The sequence below is a fragment of the Egretta garzetta genome, unplaced genomic scaffold (genome assembly GCF_000687185.1).
Source record: "Egretta garzetta isolate BGI_Z169 unplaced genomic scaffold, ASM68718v1 scaffold152, whole genome shotgun sequence".
In the NCBI taxonomy this organism is placed as follows: Eukaryota; Metazoa; Chordata; class Aves; order Pelecaniformes; family Ardeidae; genus Egretta; species Egretta garzetta.
The window spans coordinates 2,034,968-2,054,975 of NW_009259037.1; the positions used below are offsets into that span (position 1 = coordinate 2,034,968).

Consider the following 20,008-nt stretch of genomic DNA (forward strand, 5'->3'; position numbering starts at 1 on the left):
GTGTTTTTTTTTTTTCCCCCCCCCCCCCCCCTATTTTTTGCCCTAAAATGTGTCATTAGTTTGTTCAGCTGGTCGTGCAGTGACACTGACTGCAGAGCCTTTGGTGGAGAAGAACAGCAAGTTACCTTCAAATTTAAGCTTTCGCTCCCATATCCATATTAAAATGTTGCACACATGACTTTTTCCATGGAGTTTATGGGATTTTGGGGGGGAGGGGTGGGTGGGCTGTTTTCTGTCGCAGATTATTTCATCAGCAGAATTAGATTTAGGAAGGGAATAACTCCTGCAGGAGCAAGTGATGACAGGGGATAGTTCTTAGAATTATAAAACTGAAATATTAAAAAGCATCGTTTTAATGCGGTAGAGTTAAAGGGGATCAGTGTGCCTCAAGCTCCCATTTCTCATCCGGGCAGTCAGGGCCCGCACAAGTGCTCGGTGTGAAAGATGAAGTGGACACGCTGCAAAGCCATCCAGCGATCAGGCCAAAGTTGATAGACCTGTCAAGTTGGAGAGAGGATCTTCTTTCATTAGAAGGAGAAAGAACAGAAAATTAAACTCGGAAATGCATGGACTCATCTTGCTCTTGCCTGTCCTCGGGCTTATCAAAGACCTTTGCTGACTTTTGATATTTTGAACACTTTGTACGTGAGTTATAATTTTGCAATGTGAAGGAAAAGGCAAGGTTGAAGCCCTAGAAGATCCATGGAGTTAGTAGTTTTTCAAAAGCTACTTATGCTTAAATGCTTGAGGTCTTGGGTTTGGGAATGGGGGGAGGAATGAGAAAACAAGTAAAACTTTGTGTAAAGTGAGGTGGCTTGCTTTTTTTTTTTTTTTTTAATAATTATTTTCCAGGCAGGCCATGAAAGGCCTAATTTTTCTAGATTTTGTGGAGAGAATCAAGGCGCTGCTTAGATGTGCAGAAATTAGTTGCAAAAATAAAGTAATTTTTTGAACTAATGAAAACTTTACAGCAAAAGATAAGATTTTTATTTTATGCACAATCAGATCTTGCCCAGACTTTTGGGCTTGCAGAGAGATGAGGGCAGAGTCTGGTCTGTTATATGCTGTCTTTTGTAAAGCTGTCTACATGCTCTTAGTGGGCTAATGGGAAGCGCCTTATCAGGGTGCTGGAGTTTCTGATTTTTGTCCTTTCTTTTGGGAGGGTGTCTATGTTTTCAGCTGGTGGTTAGTGTGAAGTTTAAGACGGATGGATGGTTGACTTTAAGGGAAGCTACTGCTTGCTTGTCCCTATGCAAGTTGCTGGGCTTGCTTTCTTTAGCCATTATGCCCTGGAAATCTTGTACTGGTTTATTTTGCAGCATTTTCATATTTATTATCAGATATAATTTGCATGTTTTATATTAATGAGTGACAATTTATTTTTCCTATCTCAGACAGAATGGGTACCATTTGAGAAGGTGGTTTCAGCAAGATCTGTGTCTGGATAATGTTTAGCTTGGGTAATGTTTTGGCTTTTGCTGAAAGATGGAGTGAAATAGAGGACTGGAAGCGCACATCCCCACTCCTTGTCCAACTAGTTGGATACGTGACGCTTCTGGGTTTTTTTGGCATGGTATAGTCTGAGTCCTAATGTTAACAATTTCCACTTAAAGCAAGTTTATTTTTTTTTCCTTGATGCACAAGAACTGGATGTGATCCTCTTTGCTCAGGAGTTCTGTATTGCATTCCTATCTAACTTTATGTATAGCCACTTTATACCATTTATAAATATATCAGCACTGGCAAGATAAATACCAAGAGGTATATAAAGCTAAAGGACAATCATGGGTCCTGTAATCTTTGGTTTTCTAGATTATGCAAAGTAATTCTTTTATTTCTCTTCTTGTAATTCAGTCTTTCCACTTCCCTGCTCGCCCTGGCAGCCTTTCCAATCCACCGGCTCCAGGCTGAATTAATATTTTGTTAATGCAGGTGAGGAGAAATATTTGCAGTATTCCAGATCTTCTTGCATCAGTAACTCTCAGGAGTAACTTCAATATCTGATATTCACTGGAAACAGGCCTTTTCATGCATCGTTCCAGGACTGTCTTTGCTTTGTGAGACATCAGTGTTATACCGAACAGCATGAACGGGTCTTTCTTGTGTCATTTGCCTTTGAAGATTATCGCTTAGAGCAGAAAACTTATCGGTTCCCAAGAGTGCAACCCTCCATTCTGTACTACTTGGTTTTAACCCTTTGCTCCAGCCTGAAGGTTATTGGATTCTTTTGTAATATTCCCATCCTTCTCCATGCAGATGTTGTGTCCTAACCTGGAGCATTGGATTTCAGGAGAACACTTGTGCATGTTGAGTAAAGGCTGCTGATAGAAATACTAAGACTGATCCTAATATATGATCTTACTGAACCTCGATAGTAATCTTCCTTTACCTGGTTGGTTGGCCATGTGCTTGGTGGGTAGTCTCTGCTTCTTGCCGAGTTTCACCCCCTTCTTAAATTTCTTAAATTCACCCCTGTCTTGAAGGGCAAATACTTGCTTCTCCTCCCTCAGTATATGAGCTTGGTAATTTTGGATAAAAAAAGTTCTATTTTGAGTCTGGAGCTGATAAAAGAACCATCCCAAATAAGACAGGAGAGAGAAGCAACCAATGGGGGGGATAAAGCTCTTTCCCATCTGATGGGTGTCCCTGCTGGCAGTGGGTGCCTCTGTTGGGGTTCCTGCCCAGCTTGCTGGGACTGGTGGCACAGACAGTCCCAAGGTATCCTGGGCTATAGGGGAAGGCGACTGGTGGCAGAACCTGGGGGGGTGCCTCCTACCCTGCCACAAAACTGATGGCCAAGGGTCCAGTGAGCATAGGAGGCAGCCGCCTTGTATAGCCCTTCCTCCATCGCCAGAAATGACTTGTCCAAATCATGGATCCCACCGACTGTGAACTAAGCTGAGGAAGCCGAAGCAAATGAGGGGGCAAATGGATAAAGTACGCCTTTTCTGTCTTCCACGGCATTGCCAAAGCCCTGCGATACAGAGCAGTGTTGGTAGCTGTTTTCAGTCTGCGGAAAGATTATTCGTTTCTGTTACTCTTTTCTAGCCAAAGATTATAACGGTGCATTGGTGTTTTGTTGCAGAGGAAAAAGTAGATAGGCTGTGACTTACAGTTCTGAGCCCATTTGTAATGTGAAAGGTAACACAAGGATAATATATTTTAATTTACCCCTTTTTTTATTCCCCCACTTCTGTTGTTTTCATAACTTCACAGTAGCAGCAGTGGGTGACGTGAAGGGTCTCTGGGCACAGCACCCTGGGGCTGTGGTCTGGGCTGGAGACGGGCATCCAGTGGCATCGCTGGGGCCAGGGCTGATAGCCCCAGGCTGGGCTGTCATGGGGTGCTGGGGCTGTAAGGGCACCCAGGGGCCCTGATGGGACCAGGTTAATGTGTGGGGGACAAGAAGTGCAGATGGGACTCCTGGAAGGTGCACATCCACAGTGGGAAGGAATCACAGCATCATCCATTGGCTTTGTTGTAAATCTGTGTGTTAACAGATGGATGGTTTCTATAAACCACCCCAGGTCTGGCTCCTCTCTCCTGTGCTGTGCCAGGGGAGCAGGGAGCAAAATCAGCGCTAGCAGGGTGGCAGGGGTATGCAGTTGAAGGGGGATTTTATTTATTTCCTTCCACTTCAGCCCGTTTTATCCAGACCTGCTCAGTACTGAGAGCATTCACCTTTTTATTTACCATAAGGACAAATAAATTGCACTGCCTGGCTAAAAGCTTATTAATTTTAAGTAAATCCAAAGCTGAAATGTGTCTGGGCTTCTTCAGGAGGCAGTGGCCGTTAAACAAAGATGTCATAGAATCATAGAATGTTTTGGGTTGGAAGGGACCTTTAGAGGTCATCTAGTCCAACTTTTTTTTTTTCTTTTACAGCATTTTATGTTTTATTCGGACATCCTGTCCACCTTTTAATAGATGATATTCGCTGACCAAATTAGAAGCAGCAATATTTTAACATGTTAGATGCTACTATTGGGTCACTTTTCTTCAGAACACAAAGCCAAACTGCAACTGTCAAAGGAAAAACATTATTTAAAGTGCTGATTACCCACACAGCCGATAAGCATGAAGTAACCCCTTGCATTTTCCCTACGGATGTCGTATTTTGCTACACGGGACGGCATCTACAGGTTGTGCCTACTGCCAGATGTTCAGCTTAGCTCATCAGCACAGTCACAAATGACTCCTTAAAATAGTATAAAATTTCCCATGTTTAAAAATGTATGTAATAATTTAATAAGAAAAAAGGAAACAAAAAACCGAAGGCTGACTTAACTTCCAGTATGGGCACTGCAGCCTGATGGTGCCCAGAGGAAGAGGACAAAGGGCAGAGCTGTAGTTTAAGCCCGCTTTAACATAAAAGCTTGAAATATAGAGATTATTCTTCTTTCTTGTGCTACTGCCGCCTTTCAGAGGGAGATGAGCACTTGGGACAGGACAGCTAAAAAGTAGCTCTGCAGATCACTTCATCAGCTACGCTACCGGTTCAAACATTTGTCACGTCGCGTTTTCGGAGTTTATTTTGCACAGAGTTCAGAGGAACTGAAATACAAAGCAAAAAAAAAAGATGAAAACTGTTCTTAACTTCTTTGCCAACAAGTCCTTGTGTGATACTGTGCAAAGAAGAAAAGTTGTTGAAATACATGGCAGATGAAAAATATTTCAGCTGCACAAAAGTCACCGACAGATAACATCTACTCATCTCACTATTTGTACAAAGCATCTTTTATATAACTGGAAAAAAAAAAAGAATAAAGGGCACTACATCAGCTTGTGGGCTGCTTGTGGATCAAAAGCGTTACCTTCAGTGCAGGCTGAAAATAGAAAACAGATAGACGCGACTGTGAAGTTTTTAATGTGAAAAAGTGGGAGATGAGCTTGCGTCAGGAAGAACTGGACAGAATTTCACTGAAATGGAAAAATAAGTAGGTGAGTAAGTAGGTGCATGTGACACAAAAGATAGGAAACCTGGGTCTAATAAAAGTCTCTGGTAATACAGATGGCCTGATTTTCTTCCCCTCTCATGACACGTTACCGAAATTTAAATTCTCTGATTTCAATTATTACGCTATTTATATTGCTGTAATACCAAACGTCCCTGTAGAGAAGAGGCCTCATTATTAATGTAATGCAAACAACTCTAATGGTTCCAGCTTCAAAGAAATCCTAATGAAAATGGGTAAAGGAGATGAAGAGTGGCAGAGAGGAAATACCAGCACGTCTGCGTGCATGAAGAACTGCAGCACTGGGAGCTCACGGGACGTGATCAAGGCGACAAAACCCCTTCGTTAGCACCGGTCTCCAGCCCTGTCCCATCACGTTCCTCTCCTGGTGCGCCTCGGATGCTCTTTGGGAGGGCTGGGCTTACACTTGGAGGTGGGTGGCCCAAAACCAACAGAAGAAAACTGGGACTGCGTTTTATTCAGCCATCATGCAAGAGCCTGGGTGACGTATCCCTCATGGGGACAAATTCTTTGGTGTTTCCAGCTTTGAGGTGAGGGCCATGCATGCCGCAGGCTCCCCGAGGTTGCCAGCAGCCGTCCCACCTGCGCAGCTACTCAGAAGCCCGCGCCGCTGCTCTGGGGCTGCACATCTGTTTGTCCCATTCTTCCAAAGTTTCCTGCACACTTCAATTTCTATGCCTACAGGTTTTTTGGCCTGGCTCTCCTCTTATGGTTTTTTTATGTGTGGTTTTTTTTTTTCCTCCTGACTTTGAGTCTTCCTCTACCCATATCTCTTCTGCCTGCATCCCGTTGTTCGGTTGGGCTCAGTGGCCCTTGCGATGTTGTTGCCTTCCCCACCGCAGATGTGTGGGTTGCTCTTTGTTGGCTGTGATCCCTTGTGTTCTGCAATGTGTTCCCGAAGCTTTGCAATCAGGCTGCAGAATCCTATTTAAAGGATCTACCTTTTTACCTTCCTCCTACTTTTGTGTTTCAAGACTGGTCTAGAGTTTACCTGTCGGTTGTACAGGTTTCTTTGTTGTGTAGTCCTTCAGAAATATATATAGCATGTAAATATGACTTTAAATGAGGAAAGCATTGTTTTTTGACTTAAACACACATATCACAGTTTCTTTTGTATCCTGTTGAGGATGGTTGGGAGTTAAGCAAGTGCATAATGTGAAGCATGTGCCCCCATGCTCTTCAGAGCGAGGCCCCGTGGCTGGGCTGTAGTGCTTCCTCCGCCTTCTGCAGGAAGCTGTGATTTTTATCACACCCAATAATTTAAATAAAACCATTCAGATAAGCAGCAAAATATTTGGCTGAAGCAAAGCAACTATAGACAGAAATTGATCTTGTGTTTTATGAATGCTGTGGCTTCAGAAGAGTTTGCAAACCCTAAAGCTTGTCTGTTTTGTTTCCCCCGAATAAATTGTCTTTTCCAATAAAGATATAACTGTTGCCTATAAACCTGTCTTGATGTCTGTCTCCAGACTATCAACACTTCACCACGATATGCATTTTCAATGTGCAGCTAAATAAGCATGTGCGTATGATTAAATTCGCTCACTGTAACCTTACTTTGTTATGCACCACAAGCATCGCTTTGTCATGGTAGAATAGGAGTGGCAAAATTGTATAGATATTGTTCCCTTTTCCCCTTATATTTTTATAGTGGTTGCACTTTCTGGACCATACCGCATAATGAGGGAATAATACATCTGTGCACAAATGCTGATCCCTCCCCCTCTCTTTTTTTTTCTTCTCTTTCGGGTAATGTTGTGGTGTTGATGCTTTGCAGAATTAATAAGAAAGGCAACTTGCAATGTAGGAGTACTAGAAGGATTTTGATGCTCCCTGATACCTAGCTGCAGCTCCATGATATAAGAGTGCGTGGAAGCAATGTAGACAGCGCATCCGTGGGAGGAAAAATATGCTCATAGGGTTCCTTAAAATTTAGATTTCATGAAACTTTCAGAGTGCAAATCCTACAAAATAATAAAGGGCCTGAGTCATGTAATTCAGAGAGTTGAGGCTGCTCTGGTGAGCCAATAAAAAAAAAAAAAATCAGGGCACCAAACTTTTCTCATTTCTCTGAGATGTGCTTCATAAATTTCTGTTCTGTGCAGGGAGCTTCATGCCTGATAATCAGAATAAAGAGCTGCGAGGGTCTGTCTAGGCCCTCCTAAGGTGGATGATGTGGTATCTCATGTGCCTCCCCAGGGGTGAGCCCAATCATCTGCACGGTTTGGAGCATCCCTTCCAAGGGATTACGCTCCCAGACCCTTGCCACTTGGGCTCGGGCTGTGCTGAGGGTGGGGAGAGAACCCTTTCTCTACAGGAATACCCATATAACGAGCAACTTTCCTCTCCCCAATATACTTGATTATTTTATCTTAGTGTGTTGTTTTGTTGCTTTTTTTGGGGGGGGTGGTGGGGAGGGTGGGGTGGAAGTGTCATATTTTTAAAAGCATGCTGGAAAATACAGAACTTGTTTTCCTCTCACTTCAGCGTAACACTAATGACTGTGTAGATGTTTTTAAGCTAATTCTAACAGTGACTAAATTGGGCTCATTCTGCCCAAAACATAGCTCTTGATCCTCCGAGAGTGTTAGGTGACCAGGGAGGGCAGGTCGGGTTGCTGGGATGGCAGTGGTGAGCACTGGGCTGTGTGGGCAGGTCTGACCCCACAGCTCCCTTCTCACTCCCATCACATGGTTCAGCCCCGCGCCGTGGTTGAGATGCTAAAACGCTGCCCCATCACCATCCCTTGGCACCTCCTAGCACAACGGCAACAGGGGGAAGGAGGGAGGCAGGTAACACTGGCCCTTCTCCATCTTAGGGGAGGACGGACACATTTCTAGAGTGCCTACGAAGACTCAGGTCACATCCTCATTGGGGTCCAAGTGCACCAGAGAGTTTGCATGATGGTCGGTCAAGAGTTTGGCAAACCCCCGGCAGCATTTTGACTGTCCCACGGCATCTGGAAGCCGTCCCTATCTTCTCCTTCAGATTTATTCTCATTACCATTTCCAGCTCTTGTACTATGATACTGTTTTTTAGGACAGTGCTTTGACAGGTGTGATACCATTAGTATGTTTAGTGAGAGGAAAAACGCTTGATAAATGTTACATGCAAAGAGCTTTTTGACACCGTAGTATGAATTGAAGTCATCCGACTGCGTAGGAGTAGAGCAGTGTTTCAATGAGAGTTTATATTCTCTTCCAGACTGTTTTGGGTTTTTTTTCCCCACTAATGATAATGTTTATCCTTGATGTTCGGGGGTTCTCAGTTCTTCATCACCTCCTTGCATGTTCATATAGCAATGCTGAGGCTGCTAAGTAAATATTCACTCTTTTGTTGTACACAGTTCAGACCTGTTAAAACAGAGGACAACTGCACATTTCCTTGTTTAGCGGAGTAAGATGGTGCATTAAGAAGAGTGTGGGAGATAATAAAATACCGAGGATTATAAAATACCGAGGTTGAAACCCGATGAATTTGCTGTGTACAATAAACCTGGAGCTTTCAGGAACCCCAAACTGGGTTATTGCATCTGTGCTGTAACTCCCAACTCACATAGCGTGAGGAACAGCCGACCCCACCGCAGAAATGGGAAGGACATAAGGGAAAAATCTGGGGTCATTGCCTGCCCTTAGGGAGCCTGTGTCATGCAACCGTATGGTTGGTTCACCCCAGGGAGGGTAGGGCTCCAGTTACACCCCCGGGGCACTGTTCCCCCTCCTACCACCCCTGATTTGTACCTGATCCAGTGTGACTGTATCTGGGAAGAGGGAATACTGCATTCACTTTTGGGCCCCTCACTACAGGAAAGACGTTGCGTTGCTGGAGCGTGTCCAGAGAAGGGCAGCGGAGCTGGGGAGGGATCTGGAGCCCCAGGCTGCTGGGGAGCGGCTGGGGGAGCTGGGGGGGTTCAGCCTGGAGCAGAGGAGGCTGAGGGGAGCCCTCATCGCTCCCTACAACTGCCTGAGAGGAGGGGGGAGCCGGGGGGGTCGGGCTCTGCTCCCAGGGAAGGGGCGATGGGACGAGGGGCACCGGCCTCAAGTTGTGCCAGGGCAGGGTGAGGTTGGCGGTGGGATGGCAGAGGTAGGGGAACGGTTGGGCTTGATGATCTTGAAGGGCTTTTCCAACCTAAACGATTCTATGATTCCAGGAGGAATTGGGGAGTGGAATGATCAAGGCTAATTCCTTACCTTAATTATGGAAAAATAGTCCTGATAAGATTTTATCTCTTCTAAATCCCTACAGCTTGCTTACCCTCTTAATGATGACACTGAAAAGACAGCCACTGACTGCGTTCCCCCCGCTGTCATCTGCAGTGGACAGACTCTAGAATAATTTTTAACGTAACACTTTAAATAGCGGTGCCAATACCTCTCCAAATTATTTTTATTTAAGTCTTGCATCCCAACTTCTTATCTGTGCATCCTGGTATCTCTGCTCCTTATGTGCAGTGTTTGTCTGCTGCTGTTACAGAAATGCACCATCTAATTGACAGTGGAAATCACCTCGATGCTTCTCTCCCAGAACCCCGGCTCCCTTAGAAATTTGTGTAGGTTTCGACACTTGACAGTATGACTCCACAATGTTTTCATGTTTAATTCTTTTCCTGAATTATTTCCTTCTGAGTTATGCTGCCAGGTCCCTTAAATAACAAGGTTCATGTTGTCAGATGATGTTCCAGACTCACGTGAAGTGCTTCTCCCTGTCCCTAGGTGAGAATGTGGACAGCAAATTGGAGTCCTCCAGACAGCAGATGCCAAAGGACCACTCAAAAGATTATGAGATAACAGTTCCCTTCCTTTTGAATGGAGAACAGTGGAGACCAGTAAATGGCATTTATTCAAAGGTTAGTCTTCATTTTGCCTGTTATTTTACTGTCAGACGTATAACAATGGGAAGGCTGTAGGGGAAGGTAAATGCACTTTTTTCATCGTATCTGTTATAAGTGTATTTTTTGCATTTTTGTAGAGAGTGTACAGTCTAAAGTTGTTACTTATCTGTTACAAGTGTATTTTTTGGCATTTTTGTAGAGAGTGTACTGTCTAAAGTTGTTGCTTACCTAATTTAAAAATGGATAAGGTCTCTGGTTGACATTAATACTTTTTTTATTGTAAAGTGGCATTCTTATTTCTGATGGCAGAATTGGGAGCTTGAAGTGAAACAGGTTTTTTGGAGAGGTTAACATACATTGCTTGCGATTATATCACACAACAGCAAACCAGCCCCAAAACTGGGGGGGCAAATACAACAAAACCACGTTTGTTTGATTAAATACAGTCTGACAGCAAGAACTTTAAGGAAAGGTGTAAATCCTGTTGCTTTGTTGACCACAGCCTGAGGCATTACCTGGAGCCCGTCCTGGGAGACGGCCCCCAAATGCCGTTCCATGTATGGCGGGGGGACTCGGGGCCAAGGCTCCCGTGACGCTCTGCTCTCCCTTTGCCTCCAAGGGGACAATCTGTCGCTGGCTCTGACCTAGCAGGGTTTGTTTCTCCCTCTTGACAGGCCCAGATAAGCTTTCCTCCTTTTTTTTCCCCTCAGATATTGGCTGATAATATTGTAGCTGTTGTTAGGAGAAAAGGGCTGTTTTCTGTCTCCTTGGTCTCCTGCGTGAAGTATGAAGACAGGTTGCTGTTGGGTTTTATTATCACTAAAGATGTCATGGGACTCTCTCATCCAAACTTTTTAACTCAGGTCCAGTTTTGTCCCAGCTTACTTTTTACACTGTTCTTTTAATTGTCAGAATGAGGAGAAAAAAACATCAAATTCTTTAAAAAGTTGAAAAAAAACCAAAACAAAACTGAACAACAAAAAAAAAAAAAAAAAAGAAAAAAGAAAAAACCCAAGCAAAAACCATCGTACACAAACGCCGCAAACAGCCCAGGCTGCCGGTTACAAACAGCTCGCTTGGCATTGGGAAAGTGTTTCATGGAGAAATCCTACTTGGCTGCTGCCACCGTTTGCGGGAGATGATTTTGAACCATGCTGCTGATTGACGGAAGTTGGTGTGAAAAGAGACTTCGAAACAAGGGACGTGACTTTCCAGAAATCTTGTCTGGATTAAAATGTTGCTTCTTTTTTCTTTTTCCCTTCCTAAATGGGAATGAAGGGCCAGTCCTAGTTTTGACTATCTGCAGCGATGAAAGGGGTATCATTGCTGGGTGTATTAGGGCTTATCTTCGAGAGATAACACAGATGGCTTGGTCCTAGATGTATGTGCAACTCTATTTTTAGAGCATTTAATTAGAAACAGGCGTTCTCCATATAGAGTTCTTTTAGCTACTCACTGTAGCTTTCTGAAAGAATTACAACAAAGTATCTTTATGTGAGTAATGATAATGTGATTTATATCATTAATTTGTTTCCCAGAATTGCTTTCAGTTTAATATGAACATTAGAAAAGATTTGTGGTTTGGTAGAGAGCTCCACGTGCTGTATCAGCACTTTTTTTTCTTTGAATACTTCTTTTCCATGGAAACTGTTATAAATTAAATACACAAAAGTGCAGATCGGGCTGTGGGAAGAACAACAACATTAAACTGGTAGAGGGGAAGAGTAATGAACAGCTTGTCACATAAATATTGATCAAAAACACAAGAACTTAAGTACAGTTGTATTTGATGGTTAAATAGGACCTATTGTTCTTCAACTCCTTTCAAAGCGTTCCTCCATTTTATTTTAATTTTATGTGAAGTAAAAAAAAAAAGCATGAAGTGCTGCGTACTTGGAAGCAGGGGAATGGTGCTGCAATAGAATATATAGTAAAATAAATACTGTGGTGGTTATAAAAATGCCAAAGTATTAAAGTTATTTGTGTATAGATAATTGCCTCGCAATGATAGCCCCATTCTCCCATCCTTTGATCGTAAATACTCCTGCTTAACAATTAGTCCCCGAGAAACCACACCAGGCATTTAGTGTAGCATACTCTTTCTTCCCCATCCTGAAGATAAAACTGTCCTTTTATTTGCCCCAGGAGTGACTGCAATATCTGTTGGAATATCTCATTCAGAATCTGTCAGGGATTGTTATTAAGCTAATGACTTTCTCGTCGAGGGCCGTCCATGCCGTACACCGTGCAGAGCAGAAGCAAAAAAGCTGAAGCTAGTTGCAATGTCTAATCGCACAAACACACAGACCTGCTTGCCAGCAGCAATAAAATTACATTAACTGAGAAGAAAAAAATTTAAAAGTTACTTAGCTATAACCTGATTTTAGCTTAATACAGTTAGGGTGTACTTTCCCAAGGACGTACAATGATTTAGGTACTTCCCAAGAATGATGGTTCAAATTAATGGTAGGAAAAATCCAATTTTAAAATCAGACACGTAATCAAATTATGTTTAAAGAATTTGGGTTTCCCTAAGTATAAATGTCAGGTTTTGCTTCTGGAGTGAACCTATCATTTACTGCACAGATCGATTTTTCTCCCTGCCCACCCCACCCCAAGCTGAAGTTACAAGAGACCAAGGCCAGGATCTCATTGCAGTAGCATTATTTCAGAAATGCTATTGCTTCTTTCCTGTTTAAAAGGATGCATATGCTCATGCAAACACTTTATATAGTGAAGCACACTTACAAAATAAAATATGTATAGTTAAGAGCAGTTACTATGGAAATGCATGTATGTTTTTGCAGCTGTATGAAGCTGTTCATCTAGCTAGTGGTTGTCAACATTTCTCCTAGCATTTTTTGTTGAACTCAGAAAATTTAGATCATTTTCAGTTGGAATATTTTAATGGTGCCCGGTTAAATTCTTTTATTAACCGGATATAATATTCCGTTGCTAATCCTGAACATGCTGCTAAAATTAGTGGCTGCTATTTTGAGTATCCAGTTGTTGCTAGTCAGGACGACCGATGAGTATCTCTATAAGTGGGCGTGTGGCAGCGAAATCAGGACCCTGAAGTGTTGTGCAACGTTGCTCTGTGCTTTCAAACAATAGCTGCCCATATTCCATGCAGATGTGATTTCCGTCTTCGTGGAAATTTTGTGTGCGTTATGGAAGGTGTTGATAGGTCATTATACGTTATAGCTCCACTTCTCTTTCCACTTCTCTCTTTCATTTGTTCATCACTTTGCATTCCGTGTTGTTTGTTCCCCCCCCCCGCCCAGTGCTTGGTTTAAACCCAAGAGAGTTGGGTTCTATTTTTCTTAAATTTTTCTAAGGTTTGGACAAAATTGTTTCATTTTCATATTCTTTGAGCACAGGAAAAAGACTCCTTTCCCCCCATGTTTCCAGCTGAATATTTTTCTTCAAACTTGGCTTGAGACTTGCAAATCAAGCCAAGTTTGATGAAAGTTGGGTAAGTGATGTTTTAGTACACAGAACACTTTAGGGAAGATTTTTAGAGGACCATCTGTTTGGCTTCAGCTTTTATCCTCGCACCCTGTTAGGGACACACGCTGGTTAATGTGTGCCAGATCCCTGCATCACAGGAGCTGTGGGTCAGGTAATGTTGGTTGCATTAGAGCGGAGCCTCAAGCTTCTGCCTTCTCATGGAGAGACAACCGCTAGGCAGGAAGCATTTCACCTGGGCACTAAGGGTTTCTTGGCTCCATTTCTATGCTTAAAAGGTCGGAACCGTGGGGAAACACTGCCTGCCAGAGACCACCCTGGGCAGACATGAAATAGGTGTAGTGCCAGGGGGGATCCCCGTGTGGCATTGCCCTGAGCTGATGTTCATTCTCCCAGAGTGACCGAGTCATCAACGAAGTTGGCTTTGTATCCAGGGTTTAGTCCAGATCTTAAAATGCATTAAGTTTCTGGGAAATTGAAAGCATTTTGTGCATATATTATATCTTCAATTATGCAAGTAAACACAGTGCCCTCAGGTTGTGGCATGTGTCTCTCAGGTGTGGGGATTTTCTCTAGTCTTGGCTGTACAGGACCTGTAATGCCGTTGCTGGCACCTGCAAGGACTCAAATATAACCATGAGGCTGATCAAGTGCTTTGAAAAATGTAATCCTCTCAGGTTTCTGAAAGCATATGAGCAAGTTAGGTGTGACTCTCCTTACTGAGTGATGCCAGGGCAGGTTTAGAGTAGACATTAGGAAAAACTTCTTCACCAAAAGGGCTGTCAGGCACTGGAATGGGTGCCCAGGGAGGTGATCAAATCCTCATCCCTGGAGGTATTTAAAAGAAGGACAGATGAGGTGCTTAGGGACATGGTTTAGTGGTGGGATGGCAGGGTTAGTTAAAGGTTGGACTCGATGATCTTAAAGGTCTTTTCCAACCAAAGTGATTCCATGATTCTATGATTTCTATCTTTTCATGCTTACACACATACTTTATAACTCCGATTGCTGTATCCTCCTCTGTATCCTCTGTGCAATATTAAACGGCTCCATACGTAGGTGTATGCTCCAGTCAGTCTGTGATTGCCATTCGGAAAGACAAATTTGAATGGGAAGATATTGAAGGACCTGTAGCCAGGCTGCTTGGAGCTGGGCGTGGTTTCTGGAGAGCCACACGAGAAACTGGAAAGCCCTGAAATGCTTTATGTTGCTTTGAGTTTGCAAGTTGCCAGTCCAGGTTGCTTTCAAATGATGCAGAGAATTTGGTTTTTAACATTAAATTTGGGTGATGTATAGAGGGCAATGAGAAAACTTTGCTGCGTAACTTCTTAAAAATAATTTACTGTGAGAAAGTGGATGCACGCAATATACCTGTCAATGGATCAGACCCTTAATCCGCTTGAATCACAGTGAGTCTCACCTGACTCTTTTAAAGCACTGCCCACTGACCTCAATATATAAAAAGTATATTGGAAAAGCAACCTTTCCCCCACCTTGCTGAGGGTTAGACCTCTCGTTTGGTGATGGATGCTGGATGGCTTTCAACACAGCGGGAGATTCGGATCTGTTGTGGTTGGGGTTAGAGACAAGCAAAGGAAAAGAAAGATGCCCATGGTGGGCAGAGAGGACTGGAAGACCTGCAGAGAGTTCCCTGATGAAGAAGAGCTATGATTCTACCACTTTTAAATCCAAATAAATCAGAAATTCATTTCCCTTTGGGGTGTGTGTGTGTGTGTGGATTCAGAGAGCATTAAAACTTCTTCACCAAGTTTAAGCTTTCAAGGCTAGATTCTGAGCTAGCATGAATCAGTTTCCTTTCTCTGGCTGGGCTGTTATAAATCAGGTTTGCAAATTGAAATCTTAAAGAAGTGTTTTCAGAAAAGGAGCAAAGAAAGATGGGAAGACAGATTTCCTTTTCTTGTAGCAACACTTTTTTTTTTTTTTTCTTGGTGTTATGTTATACTTTGAATATAAACTCTAGCAATGAAATGCAAAGATAAAGATGAAGGCCCACTATAAATTTATACTTAGACCATATTTCTTCTGTTTTTTAACTGTATGGTTGTCACAGCTCAAAAGATTATGCATGTAAAGTGGCAGAAGATTACCATTTTCTACTGCTTAGCATGCATAGCATCTCATTGAGCTTGCAAAGAAGTAGCTTTTACATTTCTGCCTGCTTCATTCGTGAAGTATCGCGTTATGGATTGTGTTCATAAACTAACATCAGAATCTTGATTATCTGTATGTCATTTTGGACACCGATTACTTGAACCTCAATGTGAAATTCTCTGCTATCTGTAAAAGCATCATGCACTCTGACAGTTGTTAGTTATCTTTATGATTCTGCAGATTTATCAAATGTATTGGCTGTTACCCTGATTCTTTTCACCTTTTTGCATTTTTTTCATGCCTTTATTGGAAGGGCCTAACTCAACACCTACTGAAGTAGGGATCTTTGCCATTGAAACACAAAAATCATCGGAAGGAACACAAGCTAACTTTAAATTTGTTAAAAAGTCACAGGAATAATGCTGGAGATTCAAGAATGTATTTGAAGCTGCCAAGTGTGAGCCTTACCCATTTGATCCCATCTTTATGCTCTTGCATTATTGCATTGCTCTCGTAAAGTGGCAGAACAGGCCCAGTCTATCGCTGCTCAGTCTATCATCCTGAGCTGTGCTGCGCACACCAGCTTCAGTATTATTATGAAGTTATTGGGGCCCCCATTAGAACGACCTCAATTTAACAAGGTCTCGGTGCCGGTTCACGTTTCCCCTCTTTCCTGCATGCGTTCTTGCGTGACTCTAATGTAGGTTTTGATGCATGGAGCACAACTGAGAGGCCTGCCATGTCAGATAATTAATTTAGTGCTCAGTGTTTTCAAGAGCAAACCCATTCAAGTTTCTTTCATAACTGGCATAGCCTTCGTGCAAGTGATAATTGTTTATATTCCCTTCAACAGAGCTTCCTGCTGTTCTTTTTCGTTTGAAATAATTACCAAAGTTTAGACTTCCAGACAATTGTATTAAGAGGAATCATACAGCGCTGCTTAAACAAGTCTTTGAAGACTGAGAGGACAGCTTTCATAGCTCTTTTACTTAGTTGTTTTACATATCTTAAGAGAGAGAGGCATAAACAGAATTTATAGTCCTCTCCATATTTTTATGACTCATGAGTATCGAATAGAAGAGGCAGAGCTGTGCATGCTGCTACGGCTGTGTCATCAGCTGGGAATGTAGCTTGGCACAGCCAGCCTCGGCGGTGTGAGAAACTGCACTAATCCGCGATAAAATTCTCTGGGAGATCTGCTCCTTGAGCCTTTAATTAGTAGCCTGGTAGTCATTAATTTAATAGCCTAGTAAACAATCTGTTATTTCTTTTGCTTTTTATTATACCTATACCCCTGCCTTGTAGGGCCACTGTGAGGGCTAATTAGTTCAAATATGCTCTATTATCTAATAACTCTTCTGCATTTGTTTAATTCAGAAATAGCATGATTTTTGCATGGACAGTGTTAGGAAAAGGGAGCGTGTCGTCTCCTCTGGTTCTTGGTTGAACGTCTGTGACCACACTAATGGGGCTGGATTGCTTCACAGGGTGAGCTAAATTGGTTGAAATCCACCCCTCTCGCCTCGTCTGGTGCAAGAGGGAGTCTGCATGGAGGAGACGTGTTTGCTGCTTCTCAGCCAGCCCTGTACCCGTCTTTAACCAATCGATCAATCTCATCATTTCATTTATGAATTTTTTTAGAAATGCTGGGAGGTCTATCCTGATTCTAGGGACTTGCTGGATCTTACGTAGCAGCTACAGGCTTGAGAAATTCCTGGAGTTGCGACCACCAATAAAATCTTTGTGTTGGTTATTGAGTCGGGGAAATTCTTTTCTCTGTCTGCACTGAATCAGTGCCCTAGTTCCAATGAGATATACTAGTGTTCATTTCCTGCCTGAAACGCTCGGGCATACTGGGAAGTGTTAAGCAATTGGGATTCATCCCAGAAAACGGTCCATTTCATTTTGAGCTTAAGTGATACAGTGTGTTAAGTTTGTAGTTTTGTGCAATAGTTTATGCACCGTATAAATAGCAGATATTATTGAGAGATTGCTGCTTCAATAAACAGAGTTTAATATCAACCATCCACCAGACAACCCCCCCTCCCCGTAGCATCTTGGAGCCCTCGGTAGGGTGAAAGTCCCTTTCACGAGCTTCTATCATGCTGAGCTGTTGGGAGGAATTTTGTCATACTTGGCCAGTAAAGATCGCCAGTGATATAATGGTCTTGGGCGAGCTCGGTCTCCCCGTACCACCCGGCCTCCCTCTGCCAGCGATTGTATGCGATGGGGCTCTGCAGAAGTGCTTTCTTGCATTTGCTGCCTGTGACCCACCAGCTATGAGGTAGTGTCTCAGATCTGAGCTCGAGGAATCCATTCGTATGTTCCTCTCTAAGGCGGTGGGGCTGAAGCGGTGTTCCTTAATGTGAGTTTTCAGGCTGGTGTTTAAAAAACAAACAAACCCAAACAAATAGATCATACTTTCCATAATAAAATGGAAAAAATAGTTTGATCCTAATGATGCAGTTAATGCTAGCAACCCTTGAACGCGATATCAAAATCTAAAACTAAGTTCTTGCAATTATGCGGCATTATGCTGGGTTTGTGAAGTGCTTGTACTGAGGCGTTTTCATATTGAATTAATTTAGCTTATACTTGGCTATTTCACGTCTCTTGCAACAGATCTTGCAAGCGTAAGGTATGAATTTCAGTGCTGGATTAAAATAATACTTTGCTTTCCAGCTATGAACATGTGATCATTTTTTTTTTACAGGCAAAAGGAGAATCTCTCTTGCTCTTAATTCTTATTGTGATTGCCTTGAGTCAAACTGAACTCAACGCAACTCCCACGGTGGGCGCTCTCCCACTGTGTGCTCTTGGTATACGGAGCGTTCAGCTCCTGCAAGGAGTTGTTTGAGGGCTTGCAGGTAACAGCAGAAGGACTTGGGGCCTTTCCAAGTCCTCTGAGCAGGGGAAGACCATGGAAACTGAGAGCTGCTGACGTCTACTGTGACAAAGACCCTTATCTCAGGAAGCCATAGTAAACTGAATTGGTACTCAGTGTATGTTTTGGGATGAAGAGGTACATTTAGCTGATCCATCCATCGAGTCCTACCGTTAACAAGCCCGATGCCTTTGCTGTTGAGTTACTGTTCTATTTCAATATGATTTACTCAAACCCCAGCTGAATCACCTCTTCTATAGGAATATTTCTCATTTCTCAGAATTGTAACAAGAAATCATAGGGGTTATATGCAGTTTAAAGCTTGATAAGAAAAAATAATTAGGATTGATAATAAGCCTTTTGTAAATGCGATGGTAATATCTTGACAACAAAAGGATTTCAAAGTGTTGCTATTTTTCTAGAAATTAAATGACTTCCAAAAATTCTGCCAATTGTTTTTGAAAAGCTTATGTGGATGAGGTAAAAACGATCTACAGCATTTTGATATCCTAGGAGAAAGTTTGTGTTCAATTTCTATCTTGAGGAAGTTGTGTCTCTTTTGTGCACTGTCTTTCCTCAAGGACACGGTGTTAAAGTATAATTGAGCCTTCAAAGCTTAATTTAACAAAACGATTGCAATTTACGGCATTGTAGACATGGTGGAGTGATGAAGCTTAGTGAGACCGGAGACAAAATGCATCAGGCAATAATGTGTGCAATGCATTTCCATTTGCACGATGCGTGTGTGAGGTGGGGGTGCTGCCAGAGCCTGCTGGCATTTTACTGGACTTGATCTCATCCCTGTCCTGCAAGGATGTTCCTGTGGTATTTCTGGTCAGTCTAACAGTAAATCTGCTGGTGATACTGGTTGCACTGATGTACGTGTTTGCTCACCCTGATACAGCAGTTAGACACACGTGGTCACTTTGATGGGGCCACTGAGTCCAAGCAGGGGTCTTGTCGCCTCTCGTTGCTCCTCGGCAAACCGGAACGCATTAAGCTCCATTTAGATCTCCAGCTCTGACTTTGTCATTGCCTTTTCATCCTGTGCCCCAAGTCCCAGGATGCTAATATGTTGTTTCCTCTGAAGCTTGAATCACTCTCAGGAAATGAAGTGCTCCTAGGTCCTGCCCTCATTCCTTTGCCCTTACTGTCTCTCCTGCCTTAGGATCAACTTTATTTTGCTCCTGCTAAGTGAACTTGTTCCCCCTTCCTCTTGTGGTGATCTCCCTCCACCAGGAGCTACTGGGCAGTTTCTGGGCAGGGTTCATCTCCATGTTTGCTCCTTCTCTCTCCACATCCTTTGAGGAGTGCTTCAGCAGCCCTGTGCAAAAATGGTCTTTTGGGGGGTGAACCTGCCAAACCCTTCCCAGCCAGTTTGTTGCTGTCTGGAGTGGTTTGCCTCCCTGTTGAGCTGGCAGCATTTTACATTGTGTGTTTAGACGGAAGCCTACAGATAATTTTAATATTCAGGAGAATTGTATTTGTTACCTGAGGCCACTTAAACGGGCACAGGAGCAAACGTTTTTAGTCCAAGCTGCTGCCTAGCTAGGGGAGGATCAGATCTTTGTTGAGATGCCTAATTTTTGCACGCTGGTGGATGCTATTTTCCGGCACACTTCATTTGTGTGAGTGTTGGAGATGGCAGGCTCCTTTGGGCAGCAATCTTGGATGAAATCCTACACTGGTGTCTCTCAGATGACATTATTTACTTTAGTTTCACCCATTCCATCATCT

At 43.0% G+C, this 20,008-nt stretch overlaps 1 protein-coding gene across 1 annotated transcript in view; it reads left to right on the forward strand.

Annotated features, from left to right (window-relative positions):
• Window positions 1–20,008, forward strand: part of ADAM12 (ADAM metallopeptidase domain 12) — a 191,025-nt gene that overhangs the window by 9,632 nt on the left and 161,385 nt on the right. Inside the window, exon 2 of the mRNA XM_009634874.2 lies at window positions 9,689–9,822. Coding sequence (XP_009633169.1) covers window positions 9,689–9,822 — 134 coding nt within the window. The remainder of the gene's footprint in view (window positions 1–9,688; window positions 9,823–20,008) is intronic.